The following is a 16,429-nucleotide window of genomic DNA, read 5'->3' on the forward strand; positions in this document are numbered from 1 at the left end:
AAAATAGTAAGGCTTATTTTTAAGTTCCAAAGAATTAACTTATAGTAAATAAAAAGGAAACTTAATACATCAAAGGCATTAAAAAAAGAAGAAAAATCAAAATTTTGAATACTTTTAAGTGCAGAGGTACTAATTTTACAAGAAATAAATTAAAATTTGAGGAACAAATCAAAAGGAATGAAAAAAGAGACCTAAGATCCAAAACCAAATGCAATATGTGGATCTCGATAGATCTTCTCTCAAAGAAGCAAATTATAAAAGACATTTTTGGGAGGATCAGGGCAATTTGGGGATTAGATAATATGGAATTATTAGCTTTGTTAGATGTCATGACAGTATTGTGGCTGTGTAAGAAAAAATTCTGAATTTATAGAGAGGTACACGAAAATATTTAGGAAGTAAAAGTCATGATATGTGTGGCAATTCATAAAAGTTCTAAAAATTGACCTTCCATATGACCCCACAATCCACCTACTAGGAGTATACCCAGAAGAACTCAGGTCACTCTATAAAAAAGATACCTGCACAGGTATGTTTATTGCAGCATTGTTCACAATAGTAAGAACATGGAACCAACCGTGCTGCCCACCAAAAGAGGACTGTATTTTAAAAAATGTGGTACGTATATACAATGGAATATTATCCAGCCATTCAAAAGAACAGAATTAAGAACTTCACAGAAATGTGGATGGAATTAGAGTTTATAATACTGAGTGATCTCTCACAGAAACAAAGAGCTGAGTATCACATGTTCTCACTCATAAGTGGACCTTGAACAACTACTGTATTACTGTAGGAAAGGGACTGAAAGTTGAAAATAGTGGGAAACTGTGGGGAGGGGGGGAGGAGGTGGGTAGCTGGGATTGACAGTAGTCGATATCTGCCTGGGGAAGGGGGGGCATACCTCATCAATAAGGGTACCTGCACAATGAATATTTGTATACCTAACCCTGAATTGTACCCCATAATTTCAAAATAAAAATTAAAAGAGAGAAAAAAAGTCATGATATGTGGTGTCTGCTTTAAAATACTTCAAAGAAAAGAGCATCAATGAGACAAATCACAAAATGTTAGTAATTGATGGAAGTACAGTATACTATCCTCTCTACTGTTGCAAACAGTTTAAGTTTTTTCTTTATTAAGTATTTTTAAAAAGGAAAGAGAACGTGATAAAATATCCCATCCATCTGCAGAGTTGTAATAAGGTTGGTTGCCTGAGTCAAAGAAGAAAACGGTCAAGATCAAGTTTGCTTTAAGGCTAGAGAGACACCTGAGGAAGTCTTTCACATTGCCTTCAGGAGACAGGTTTTAGAATGTGGGCAAAATGTGTATTTCCCTCAAGTTTTGCTGGCAAGCTACCAAAACTCCCCACAAGGGAACTCTGAGGGATGGCAGGAAGGGACCTGGGAGACAGCTTCAGAACCACACGGGGCTGCAAGACAGGCTTGCAACAGTCAGTGCTGTCGTCTCTGCTGACCTAGACCACATCACCCTGGAGCCACTGAGTTCCTCAGGTTCCATGGAAAGGGAAGATGAATTTTATTACTCCTCATTTAGGAAGGACTCCTTACAAAGTCTCCCATATTGTGGGTTGCTCTTTCAATTGGTATTCTGAACAACAGAGTACTAAGTAGAGGAAGATATCTCAATGATTGCAAATTTGAGATGCTTATGGAGGTTCCCAACAAAAATCCCTTACAAAGGGGAAAAAATTATAATACGATCATTGTTCTTGGGGGTATGAGCTCAAAGTACAAGTACAGGATGTGGTTGTAAATAAGCCTTTAATTTTAAAGATCACTTAAAAAAGCAATCTGGCAAGGGGTTACTTTGTAGAGATTAGACATATTCACCTACAAGAAGTATGAAGATAGGTACTTTTGGCCTAGAATACAACTTTTAGAAATAGTATCAAATAAGGATAAAAAGAGAGCTTGTATTAGAAACAGCTTAGATGGAGTGAAGACGATATGCTTTGCAAAATGCATCCAAGTGACTAAAAAAGTGGCTCTAATGATGACCAGCTCTCCAGCGTCGACGATGGATGTGAAGTGTTTGAACAAACATTGTTTTATGAAATATGAGAGGTGCATTCCTTTCAAAGAAAAGGTGGGAATCCTTCTGAGATAGAATGACCAAGAGCATGAGCAACCTAGTGACAACTAGCTTGAAGAAGGTAAGACCTATAAGGTAAGAACCCATAAGGTAAAGATCTGTAAGGTAGAAATGGTACATAACAAATGTCTCCAAGTACCTGAATTATTTCCAAGCTGGCAACAAGTTTAAGTTAATAGCTACATTTATTTTCTGATGATTCCCTTCAATCCCATGGGTTCCACATCCCTGGACTCAATAAACTACAGATTTAAAATGTTCAGGAAAAAATAAATAACAGCACAATAAAAATACAAATAAAAAGGCAATATAGCATAACAACTATCTATATAGCAGTTACATTGTATTAGGTATTATAAGTAATCTAGAGCTGATGTAAAGTAAATGAGAGGAATGTGCATAGGTTCTACGCAAATACTAAGCAATTTTATAGATGGGACTTGAGCATCCACAGATTTTTGGTAGCTGTGGGGGTCCTAGAACCAATACTCTCTGGAAGCTAAAGGACCACTGCATTCTCTTCACTTATTACATATTTTTAATAGGTTGCTCTGTGTGAACTATCACATTAAGTTATGTGAATAATAAAACATGTAAAATAATGATATTCTTAAGTTTATGATCAAGGGAGATCATATATATATGCATGCATGTTAACATGTACCATAGCATGTATAACATACAATTTATTGGCTGAGCTTTGTCACAAGATTTAACCAGATATCTAATGAGGGCATAATCCAGTTAGAATTTTCATCTTCCTTTTCTAGGGCATATTTTAATTGCCCTGTGTCTGGGTCAGGCTGTCTGCCTATCCAAGAACAAACTGATTCATCCACAGTAAATTGCGACTCCAATATTTTGGCTTTGCTCTGAAGTCTTTCTAGGCTTAAACACAAGACACTGGTACTTTGTTTTCTAATTTCCCAGTCTGTTCTATCAAATCTTCTCAAACACTATCATATAAAGAATGAACAATGGGAAATATCCAATAGGCCTTCCAAATGTAATATCCAATAAAGCAACACTGGAATTACAGAAAACCACTGGCCACTAAATTCTATCCTTGAGCACAAGATTAGTCAACAGCATGAAGTCATCAGTTTGAATGCAACCCAGCATAGAAAAACAATTATAGGGTTAGGAGTACTAAAGAGAACCAACTTTTTGGTATATGAATTATTATAAACTTACCAAGTATAATGGAGGAAAAGTTGAAAAATATTATTGAAATTTTAATGATACTTAATAATATAAATACAGGTAAAGCGCTAGACTGAAATAATCATATGTGATGAAGTCCACCTCAAACTATGTTCAAAAATCACAAACAGAAGCTATAGGAACCGCTCAAAAATTTTCCTCAAAAACAGTGCGAAGAAAAGTTTTCCCAGCTCTAATCCAATGAACTGACCTGAGATTGCTGGAAAAGGATGCTTTTCTCTGGGTTTATGCCACAGGCAAGAAGAACAGCAGTCATGTCCAGGATGCTCTGCCGAAGGATAGTGGGCTCTTGGGGGACGGTGATGGAGTGGAGGTCAACAATGCTGTACAGCACAGAGTCATACTCATTCTGCAACCTCACCCAGCCCTCAATGGCGCCCAGGTAATTGCCCAGGTGGGGGATTCCTGTAGGCTGAATGCCCGAAAAGACTCGTTTCATGCCGTCTTTCTGGAACAAAGGAAGACAAACAAATTTGCTCTTGGAGAATCCACGAATCATATGCCCACATTACTGCAGCTATGATAGCTAGTACTATTTCTGTAAACTGCCGTCTGATAGACAACATGTGTTTATTTTGTGCCTACTCTGCAAATCACCATGCTAGGTGCCACTGGGGACCAAAAAAGATTTAAAAAAATTTTTTTTGCACTCAAGAGCTTACAAACACAAAGAAGAGAGACACAAGAAAAGGTATGCATTCCTAAGAGGATGCAATCTAACTGGAGATAGAGAATATGTTTATGAAAAGTTAAGTAAAGGTACACAATGTGACAACATAACATGAGCCTTCTACTAGCTCCTGAGAGCTAATCTACTTTAGATATGCAAGTGCCAAGCCTGCTTAAATTTTGCCCTTCCCTTTCCCCAAGAATTCCAGACCCTACAAATACAGTCTAATTTCCTTTCTACTCTTACGATGACAGCCCTAAAATAGAATACTACATTATAGCTCCATGGCCCAGAATTGTACTTGACCCAAAATATTTGTGACTCTGAGGATATGAAAAATATCTTTTAGGTAATTGAGAACCAACATAATCCTGCCACTCAAAATCATACACAGACACAATAGGCCTCCAGAGGACTAAATACGTAAATCATAATTTAGAAACAATATTTTTGAAAGTTTCTAGTTGACAATTGAGGGAGAGAGAGAGTAAGAGAAGCTAGCATAAATGAGTACATATTTGTGAGCCTTCCTCTAATACTAGGGACCTTAACCAGCTCTGTGTTTCTGATATGGGAATAAGCAAAGGCATTTTCAGTGCAGCAAGAAATGATTAATGGGCTTTAGGGTCTGATTGATGAAGAGAGAAAGCAAAGCAGAAAAACAAACTCTGAACTTAATAAATGGAAAGGAAAAAAAAATACCATCCTGAAATACTTGACCTAGGAAGGAGAGGGAGTGTTTATGGTAATGGAAAGGGTTATGAAGACTAGGAATATTAAGCTGGAAAAAGAAGAATATGAATATTTCCACATAAATTCCTTCATGGTCAATCTCAGAAATTATTCCCCAAGAGAAATGGAGAAAACAAATTCCTGAGAAAACAAGAAGAGAAAAACCTTAGAGGAAAGACTGTGGGAAGGGAAAAAAAAAAGTATTGTGACCAGTGGGAATGAGCTAGACATGATCTAATACATCTTTTCCATTCTCTAGTTTCTGAGATTCTATACATCAGTGCAGAGGGAATGATATTGTCAAGAAATAAGAGCAACAAGAAATGTTTTGTTCAATTTTCAAGGAGCTATTAAAAAAATACAGCCTGTAAATGGGAACTGGATTCCTGGTCTTAAAAATATACAGAGAGCGTCCTGCTCTTCTGCAGTGAGTTTATGTTCCCGTCTGTTCCCCCTGCAAGAGTCAGCAGGCGGCCTGACGGCATGGCAGGGGAGACACGCCTGGTACCATGAAATCACGCAGTTGGAATGCAGAGTTTGGGTGGTGGGAGGATGGGGGTTCTGTGTTCAAAAGCACTAGAGTTTTTTGGAAAAGAATGAAAACGAAAGGAGCCTGGCTTCCCTTGGGTTTGGACAGGAGACAAACCACAAGGAAAACAGCTTCAGGACCAGCCCACAGACATTCTTTCCTGGGGAAGCCTGGAGCATCAATACACAATTCCACTGTAGCACACAGAAGACAAGAAAGAAGCATTTTACAAAATAGGCCCTCATTTTTATTTCAGGTATATTTCCTTAACAGATGCCACTTCCAACAAATGCATTTATTGGTTCCTTTTAGATGTAACAGAACCAGCACTACCAATGGGCAGCTTCAGCCCTGGGATTTAATATGCAGCAGAAGGAAGGGTGGTTGTTTCAATCAAAGGTAGAACATACTTGTCAACTGACAGACAAATTGAAACTATTTCTGTTGTAAGGTACTGAGCATATATAAAATGTATAGTTTTCTTACTGCACTCAAAAATAACTGAAAACACCCAAGCTACTAAGTACGACATAAGACAATTTTTGTGATTAACTTAAGAGAGTTTCTGTCCTTAATTCTAAGTGAATAAAATACATCAAAAGAAAGCTGCCTACCAGCTTCAAAACACTTTCAACTTCCATATGGTGGTGAGAAACAAAGACTTCAACTGAAGATTTCAAGACTCTTCTTACAAAGTCCTGCTTGTATCCGGTTGTTACCTCAATTGTTCATTCATCACACTTGCTTTGACTACAGTCAAAGATAAACCAAAAACTTGGCTGAGCGGCCACTAAGATGCTTTGGTTATATAAATGACCTCTTATCACAGATTGTAATAATAAAAAAAAGGACTCAACAACATCACCAGCTAAAAGGGATGGAAATCTATTTCTGTTTTCTAACTGTGTATAAATTAAAAATACTGTTTAAAGCTCTCACTCTTTAGCTCTTTTTTAGTGTTTCTCAGTTATGTGATTTATATCACCTTACTATTTTAATCCTAGACTCCTGAAATGTGTTTTCAACATTGTCTTGAAAATGCTTCTACTACCAATTAAGGATTCAAGAACTGAAACAGAGGAGACCAGGCATGGCCCTGGCTGTGAGGAGCCAGGTGCTCCTCTGAAGGCTCTGGCCACAGCTCAACAGTGTTCTGCAATATTCAGCTCTTTCCTCCAGAAGGTAGGGAGAGTCCTGGTCTGTTAAGAAATGCTCACTCAGCACTGAGAAAAATGGGTTCATTTCTGCTTAGAAATGAAACCAGATACTCAGACTTGAGAATCAATATGGCAAATACTCAGTATTAGAGAAAGCAGGTCACCCTCAAATGAGAAACAATACGTAGGTTAACAATTAAAATAGAAGGAAAAAATATTTTTAAAAACAAAAGACTGACTAACCAATTAGACTGTGAGTTACTTACAGGGCGTGTATTATAAGTACTTAATGTGTGTTATTAGTCCAATGAAAGTGTTTAAAGGGAACAAACTCAATTTTAAAAAATGTTTCCCACAGCCTTATGTAAGCCACTTCTAAATTTCAAGAGTTATGCATCTATTTCCCCTACGTGCACTGTGCCATCCTTCTACCATGTGACGGAATACTTTTGCAGTAAGTAGTTTCCCTCTTCGGGTAAAATTTAACTTTGGGAAACATGGCCATTTCGTGTACCTCATCTCATTTAATGAAGGTAGGGATAATTGGCCTCATGTTCCAGGGAAGGACACTGCAAGGTTAAATAACCTGCATAATGTCACAGGCAGGTGACCTTCTGTAGCTATTTCTTTTGTACCCAAACATATCTTTGGGCTATTTTCTTCAGGGTTTTTAAAATTTTCTGTCAAACAGCACCTCAGTGAGTGTCTCCTCATCAGAAAAAAATGATAGATATAAAATCATGAGATTTTGACTCCCAGAAAAGATTATATCACCACCTCAGGGCAGCTAAGCCACATTTAAATGCAAAAGTTATGCGTAAGTACAAATAAACTGGCAAGTCCCTTTAGTTTTTATTAGCAAAGTGATTAAAACCAAATTAACATACTATCTAAACAAGACATAAATAATTATAACATGATATATAACACAAAATATTTTAATTCCTAATAACACTTCTTGCTAAACCAAATCAGCAAGGGTCATTGTCTTGCTATAAACATCCTAACTACCACTGCATAATTTATTTTTATATCGAACAGGATGAGTAAATACAGGTACTAGATCAAGAAGTACTAAAAATGTTACAGTATAAAGAAAGCTCTGAAATGTTTAAGAAAAGATTAGTTTGCCCTCATAAGAAAATTCTAATATTGATCTTACAGTGTTTGTTCTGGGAAGATATAATTTTATTATTGCCTCTTCTGGCCAATTGAAAGCTTATCCTACCAACCATTATCACTGTTCACACATTCAGATCAATGCCTGCCGGATGCTCCTTCTTCAGCTGATTGAGAATATTCATCCTTTGGCCAGTAGCTGAGAGACTTGGCAATCCACACCAAGTCCTCAGACTTTTACTAAATATATGAAGATTAGATTACACCGGTTTTTAAAACTTTGTTTTGGTTGTGTACCCTTTTCCAAATGTAATTTTCTTATTGGCTGTGCCCAATATTTAGAATGATCTGAAGAAAAGCTTGATAGGTGGATAGATAATGGTAGAGCTCCTGAGGGACACCCAGCAGGCCCCTGCCTGCTCTTTTGACCTCACCCTAGCCAACCTCAAAGGGGGCTTCCAGAGCACAGTTTGAAAACCACTTGATTTGAGACATTTTCAAAGTATTAACCTTTTGTTGAAACTAAACCTGTTTTCTCCAGGGTACTAAGAAATATACAGGAGAAGAAAAATATTAAGAAAGTCTGGGGTAGAAATGCAAATATCACATATACTGACTTCGCATAAATCTCATTTCTTCCACTGGGTTAAGGCTCCAACTTTGGGATAATTAATGCCCTTCCCAGTTTTTCTCCAATCACACTACACGGGGAGCTGACCTGCTTACTTGTCTTTTTCCCATAGCTTACTTCCCCCTGCATTCAGACTGTTCCATCACTCTAGAATGTCCTTCAACCCCTTTTCTTCTGGGAACTCCTCTTAGCCTTCTAGCCCTAACAACCTCTTCCTGATCCTAACCCTCTTGGACGCACCCCCTCCCCCTACAAAATACACACACACACACACACACACACACACACACCATCAGTCTCTCTCCCTCTCCCTCCTTCCCTTGCTCTCTCCCCACTTCCCTCCTCGCTTTTCTCTCTCCCCTTCTCCCTCTCCCCTTTCTCTTTCCCCCTCTCCCTCCATCTCTCTCTCTCTCTCTCTCTCTCTCTCTCTCTCTCTCAGCAGAACAGATCGCTCCTTCAATAGTTCTTCATTATTGCAAATATCATACTGGTAACTTGGTAAGTGTTTTCAATATTTTCTTATTTGCTTTGCAAGTATCTTCCACCTAGAACATGAGCTCTTCTAGGGCAGGGACTGTCGCTTTCAGCTTCATATCCCCAGTACATAACACAGTGCCAGCTACATTGAAGGCATCTTATACATGTTAACTGAATGCGTGAAAAATCTTTTCTCCCCTACTTTGGCTCCAAATGTAAAGGGTAAAATAACTATAAACAAAATAAGCCAAATGTCCCAGTCATAGGCAGTTGCTGAACAAGTTAGTTCTAAGAGCTTGTTTAAAAATTGGTTTTCTGAAATTCAGAAATCAAATTCTTTTCATTTCAAATGGTGTCTAAGCCCCTGGGAAGCAGCCCATCGAAGCCCACAATATTCCTGAACAATAGTTTTAACAACATGACTTCAGCTATACCTAAACACCATTCACAGAATGTTTTTTGTGGGAAAGTGATCTCCAACTTCCATTTTTGGACACCAGAAACCTATCCGGGGATGGCTCCAATTCTGAAGGAGAGGGCACTTAGGGGAGCAATTCTGCATGAAGAGGAGGGTGTATTTGCATACAGAGCAAGCTGGGTTTGCTTAGATTGCATGATTACTTGGAGGTGGGGCAACATGCTAAAGCCCTTCACGTATCCATTACCTTTCCTAGCACTGGTACTGTGAGTATAGGCTGTCTGAGGCAGGTGCCTTGGCCACCACCAGTGGAAAAGAGCAGAAGGAAGGTGAGAAGAAGGCATTAGAGCAAAGATTCTTAAAGTAGGTTCCTGGCACCAGCAATATCGCCATAATGGGAATCTGTTAGAAATGCAAAGTCTTGCGTCCCAACTCTATATCTACTATTTTAAGAATTGTAAGGGTGGGGCTTATCCCAGGAGAAGTCATGAAAAGCATTATGTGATCTGTGCTTTAACAAGCTTTCCAAGTGATTCTGATGTATGCCAAAGTTTGAGGGGATTTTGGGCACCAATAATCTAGTCTTAAAATTGACTTCAACTGCACAAAATGAAGTACAGATGAAAACACTATGAATGAAAAAGAGAAGTTACCTTCTAAGCCAACAGTTCTCAATCCTGGCTCCTTTGTAATCACTTGGGAGCTTTAAAAAATATTGATGCCTGGGTCCCACCCCCCAGAGATTCTGATTTAATCAGTCTGGGATTTGGCGTGAGCATTGGGATTTTTAAAAGCTCCCCAGGTGATTCTAATGTGAGCCCAAGATTGAGAAACCACTGTTCTAAGCCAACTACTATATAACTATTTTCCTAGCTGCCAACCTGCTAGGAGACACAGAAACACACACACATAAATAAAAAAGACTAAAAATGTGAAGAGTAGGTTCATTTGCTTATAATTTACATTTTAAGGTGATAAACTCTCTGAGACAATGATTTATTAATGTATGATCAGAGAGACCCCTTTGGCTCCAGGAAATTCAGATCTCATATTCAGCAGCCATGAAGGTCAACAGATTATGAAGTTGTGGTTAGAGCCTCTCCAGTGGTGAGAGAAGATACCAATGACAAGTAAGCACAACATCTTCGATAGCTAAGTAGACTTGGCAATGTCCACTTCCATAAATCCTATGGCTCAGGAGTTCAGAAAGCATACATAGCCTGGATATCACCAAAAAATAATCACACTAATAAGTTTTTCGCATTGGAATTGTAATGGATAGAAGACAAAATTATCTCTGCCCAGGATGTCCTTATCTACCCATTTCCCTGCTTGGCAAACTCTCTAATTCCTTCTGATCTCCTGCTCTGCTAAAGTGGATTTAGCAGCTAATAAGTAGGTCTCATGGCTAGCTCAGTTGGTTGATCAAAACCTAGACTAACAACAAGTGGTCTTGGCTAAGTGAAGCTGAGATACCAGAAATTCTTACACACAGTGTATGAAATAACTCCATGACTATCTTGAGTGTTCTGAACCTCTGAGAAACAGACAGTGTGGATTTCTTACAAGGTACCCATGGTACCAACAGAGAAAAACATTTCTAAAGTTATTTTCCTGGTATAAAGATAGTTTACAAAAGAAGGAATCTCTTTGGTTGTTATGAGACCTCTACCAGGTGAAACACATTTCCTTTTCCAGCTAACTATGGCTCCCTTTCTCATCCAACCTGCACAATGATACAATACATAAGACTGTTCCAACTCTTTGCATCAGCTCAGACCCTCCTATCAGCTCAGACTGTTAACTCAACTTTATGCTAAGTTAGAAGGGTATAACAAAGTCAAGCAGTGAAATACGACTCTCATAACTAACTAGTTTGGTTATTAGCCCTGATTAAGAAACAAGATCTAGTGTTAGACAGACTGAATTTAAGTCCTTGCTCTATTACTTAACGTGGGCTTGAACATTTACAAAATGGGGACAATAATAGCACCTACCTCATAGGTGGTGAGGGGGACTGTGATGAGTTTATTAGTATAAAGTGCTTCGTGTCTGGTCCATAGCAAGCTCTCAATAAACTTATCTGACCATTTTTGGAGGTAAAAAAAAATTTTTTTTTGAGTTGGAGTCTCACTCTGTCGCCCAGGCTGTAGTGCAGTGGCACACTCACAGCTACCCCAGGGTCTACCTGCTGGGCTCTGGCAATCCGTCTGCCTCAGCCTTCCAAGTAGCTGGAACTACAGGTACACGCTACCATACCCGGCTCATTTTTAAATTTGTTTTAGAGACGTGCTCTCTCCAAGTTGCCTGGGCTGGTCTTGAACCAGCAGGCTCAGGCAACCCACTCGCCTCAGCCTCCCAAAGTGCTGGGATTACAAGTGGAGCCACTGAGCCCGGCCAATTTGTTCTATTTTGACTCAACCATTCAACGTATGGAAATCTCGTATCTTGTAAGGATACCTGATGTTCCCCACATGATTACTTAAGTACATAAGAACTACAAGCAACTGATGTCCATCAGTAGGACAAATCGTAAATATATTACAGTTTTCTTATTACATAATGGAATACTAGGGAACAAAGTAGAAGGCAGGTACCGTCAAGTACGGAGAGTTGGCATAAAGTGGAGGAGAGGAGCCCAACTCTGGAGCCAAAACACGAGAGTCTCCTACCAGTTAACACCTGTTGTGTGCTTTACTGTGCACCAGCTGTGCTTCCTTGTGGAAATCACAGAAGCTCCTCATCTGTAAAATGGGACAAATGACAGTACCCCTCTGAAGGGCCAAGAACAGTGCTTGGCCCACCGTGGCTCCATATAAATGTTCATTAAACAGGAAAATGCTGACAAGGAAGGAAGGATACACACCTAACTCACCTGTTTACACTGGGGAATGAGAGTAATGACTTCTTTTTTGACACTTTTGTATTGTTTAACTTTTTTTTAAGGGCACGCAGTTTTTCTGACATGAAATTTAAAAAATAAGCCTAGTTTTTCAGCAGATGGTCTGATTAAATTAGTTGACATGTGACAACAAGAATCTCGTACTTACTAACAGTAATGTCAGATATTACCATTTTTATTTTACATGATGGGAAGTAAAGACACAAATAAAGTTAAATGACATTAAGCTCACATATGAAGTTATTTGTAAAATGGAACTAAAATGGAAACAACATACTGAAATCTAAAGGACATGAGTTTTGAGGGTCAGACAGTGCTAGGTTCAAATCCAGTCTATGCTACTAGTACCTTTCACAACGTATCTGAACCTCAGTTTTATTATTTGAACAATGAGGTTAATGATAATAACAGTTAACATCTATTGCATGCTTAACTATGTGGAAAGCACTAGACCAAGAGCTAGAAATGTATTATCTCATTTAATCCTCACAAAAACTCTGAGGTGGGAAGTACTATCATCTTTGTTTATTGATGAGGAAACTGAGGCACAGAGGGGTTAAGTGCATAGCGCGCAGCTAGTACACAGTGGAAACAGGACCTGAGCCCAGGTAGATCAACTCCAGCCATGTATACTTCAGAGGGATTCTATGAGAAGATAGCAAGGCACTCAAAAAATTGTTTTCTTTTACCCCCTTGGATCCACTAAATAATGCCACCTTCTAGAATGCATGACCTACAATCTAATTTATTATTATAATGAACTTCCAAGAGGATGTGTGATTCTCTGTCTTATACTACTCACATCAAAGATAACTGCTTGATGTACTTGTTTCATGGAGAAGTGGTGGCCCGTACCAGGGCAGGTGACAAGGACAGTGGTTCTTATTCATCTGGGCAGCAGCTCCAGTGCTAATTCTAAACACAGGTGGTGAGAGAGACAGCCAACAGGAAGGGGGAAGGAATCGCTGCTGACATGTGCAACTGGGAAGATTGATGGTTTCCCTCTCTCTTTCTCCCCAATGCCCCAGCCTGGGGGCAGAGACGTAGGAGCCGCTGTGCTGGGGACAGTAAAATATACAGCACAGTGTCCGCCTTGCTGCAATGCTGATTAATGAGACCAAAATGACGCCGAAAACAGGCAATGCTTCGGGAGGATAATTCACAGGCAATTCTTTCTTTAATGATTTCCACAAAAGCAGTTCCCATAAAGCGCCAGGTTTGAACTGGAATACCCCGTGGCTAGAGCAGCGCAGGGGTGTATTTGGTGGGATACATGGAATGAAGGGTGAGAGTGTGAGGGGAGTTTGTCATGGAGTAAATTCACCTACCACCAGCTGGATACACACTTATTATGAATTCCTCTCCTCTATTTGGCCAAAAAAACGCACAAATTTCCAGGTAAAAGAGTGATCTGCCTATCTAACTTACTGTAGAAAGGAAAGAAAAATGCACCAGCACAAAAAATTGCACCTTGTTGACTAACACTACTTCTTCATATTTTACCATAGCTGCATAATGTGTACATTAAAACAGTAATAACCTTAATGAGAAAGACAACTTTGAACACCAAATACTATTTTCAATGCTTTCTATCGACCATCTACTTGGATTTCCCACCCAAAACTCTTCAAATTTAACACTATATTCAAAACTAAATCTACTGACTCATGACCTTCAGGTCAACTCTCCCCAAATCTGCTTTGTTTTTGTATCTTAATCCTGGCTAATGACACAACCATCCACCCAGTCTCCTTCGTTTCCTTCATCAGATTCTATGGGTTCAAATCCTGCCTTCTCCAATTACCACCTATGTGATTGTTGGCAAGTACTTGTGCCTCGTTTTCTTCACATGAAATTAAGCCAATTAAAGAATTAAGCAAATTAGTACATAGAAAGTCCTTAGAACATTGCCTGGCGCATGGAAAGTGCTTAACAAACGTTAGCTATTATCATCATTATCTAACCAAGTACTAACTCATCGGGGAGGTTACTCATACGATTTCACTTCTCTATCTCCATCAATGCAGTCTAAACTCCAATCGTCTCAGCTGTGCCGTTTCAATAGCTTCTATCTGACTTTTACAATCAACTAAACTATTATTTAAAAATAAGAAATCTCCACTGATTCTTTCTTGTTTACAAGGTCAAGTTCAAAATCCTTAATTCAGTTTATAAAAACTTCAAAATCTGACTTGAAACACATAAAGATTAGACAAGGTAGGAGCAATTATCCCCATGAATCAACTTTAATTAAGCAAGTAAGAAATATAAGATTCGTTTTACATTTAACATTTTATAACATGCTATTTTGACTAAAGCCAATATCATAGTCACCTAAAACCATACAAGTGAGCTTTAGGATCTATAATTCAAAACATAAAATATCTTTACAAATTATATGCCAACTGACAGCATTCTAAGTAAGACTGTATTTATAGCACTTCCATTGCTTGGTACAGCGGTTTGACTATGTCCTCCCAAAATTCATGGCTATCTAGAACTTCCGAATGCGATCGTATTTGGAAACAGGGCCTTTGCAGACGTGACTGGTGAAGATGAGGCCATACTGGGTTACAGCGGACCCTACATCCAATGGCTAGCGGCTTTATAAGAAGAGAAGACACACAGAGACACAGAGGGAAGAGAGCCACATGGCAGCGATGTCGAGACTGGAGAGAGGACAGTACAAAAACGCGAAGGAATGTCAGGGACGGCCAAGAGCCCCCAGAAGCTAGGAAGAGACAAGAAATAATTCTTCCTTAGTGTCTTCAGAGAGAGCGTGCCAGCACCTTGCTTCAGATTCTTAGCCTCCAGAATGGTGAGAGAAGAAAGTTATGTTGTTTTAAGCATCCAGTTGACGGTACTTTGTCATAGCAGCCTTGGGAAACAAATACGCCTCACGAATGCCTTACATGGATAGGATGAGTAATCTGTACTGTACTCAGGAGCTGTAATCTGGTTCCTGTTCCGGCCAGCAAGTGCAAGTTTGAGGGTGATGCAGGGCAGCTGGGGAATACAGAGTAGAATAAAAGCATTCTGCACTGGTTATTGGGACTGATTCAATCACAACCACATCTACACATACATATATATGTATTGCATATATACAACATATACATGCACTGAAACATCAACTTGTACCCCACAAATATGTGCAATTACAGTGCATCAACTTAAAAAATAGTGCTGTTATTTTTGACAATTTCAAACACATGGTTTGAAAGTATGTCTCGAAAGGGCATTATTTTTCATCTACTTAGATGACAAATTAGTTTATGCTGATTAATGACAAAATACTTGGTACCACAAATGACACCATTACCTGTATAAACTGGTAAGCCCCTAGACATTTTTGTAAAAAATAACAGATTTTTATTTTGATGTTAATTATAGTTACAGAAAAAGTAACTTCAAATGATCACGTGTAAACCATTAAACAATGGAGAAGAGCGAGAAATGCATGTACCAAGTGGAACAGAGCTGTTTTGTGTAGACAGAACCACAACTATTGAAATGTCATCAGTTAAGGTACACTGAAGTGATTTGCTTTGTTTATTTGTTTCTAACAATTTCAACATTTTGCAGACCTCCCACCCCACTGGCCCTGCTGATTTAATAAGAATCAAGTCCATTTTTTCAGCCCTCTTCTTCCACCACTCCACTCCATGAACTGGGTACTGTTCTTAGTTCCATACTCTTCCTAGTCTCCAAGTCTTTGCGCTCACAGTTCTTGCTGCCTGGCATCCCTTTCTTGACCTAACATATTTCAACATATCTTTTAAGACCCAGCTTAACTGTAACCACATTTATGGAGCACTCTCCAAATTTCCAGAGCAAGATGAGTCACTTGCTCCTGCGTGCACCTACAGTGCTTTGATTTCCCTCTATTATAGCATTCAGTTATATTGTAACTTACTCTTCTTACAGTTCTACTACACTCACCAGCAAGTGATATCCTCAAGAGCAAGAATCATATTTTTAGCCCTAACACCAATAGGATGTAGATTCAATATATGTATATGAATAAAGTAGAAATGAATATCATATGAGGCTTAGCAAATGCAGAAACTGGACGTCTCGTCTTAAGTTCCACTGTACTCAGTGTCCCCAAGAAAGCTAAGGATGGGGCGAGGCCATTTACCAAGACTAGTAGGGGGAGGGGGGGATTTTCAAATTATCCCCTCCCAGTCTGCCTATGTAAATGCTAGCCATCTTTTAGTTACAATGCCTACAACTAACAAAATACTTTTTTCAAATTACTAATATATTAATAAATAATTTAATAAAATACTTAGACTAATATATGCTTTAAAAACCCTTTATAAACTCCTTATAAAGTTCTCAACTCTTCTTAAAGTTCAAGTGATCTTACCTTAAAGGTCAGGGTGGATTTTATGTGAAAATTTCCTGATATTTATTTTTAAGATGTGCTGTTATAGAGGCATTCGCAAGTAT

At 38.8% G+C, this 16,429-nt stretch overlaps 1 protein-coding gene across 3 annotated transcripts in view; it reads right to left on the reverse strand.

The window, feature by feature from the left end:
• Positions 1 to 16,429, reverse strand: part of WARS2 (tryptophanyl tRNA synthetase 2, mitochondrial) — an 87,637-nt gene that overhangs the window by 34,725 nt on the left and 36,483 nt on the right. For 2 of the 3 annotated variants that reach the window (XM_008065901.2, XM_021716458.1), the window contains one exon: positions 3,530 to 3,787. In XM_008065901.2, coding sequence (XP_008064092.2) covers positions 3,530 to 3,787 — 258 coding nt within the window. The remainder of the gene's footprint in view (positions 1 to 3,529; positions 3,788 to 16,429) is intronic. The other variant, XM_021716459.1, reaches the window with a different exon arrangement.

This window comes from Carlito syrichta, unplaced genomic scaffold, assembly GCF_000164805.1.
Source record: "Carlito syrichta isolate Samal-C Ts95f unplaced genomic scaffold, Tarsius_syrichta-2.0.1 Scaffold308819, whole genome shotgun sequence".
Taxonomy (NCBI): domain Eukaryota; kingdom Metazoa; phylum Chordata; class Mammalia; order Primates; family Tarsiidae; genus Carlito; species Carlito syrichta.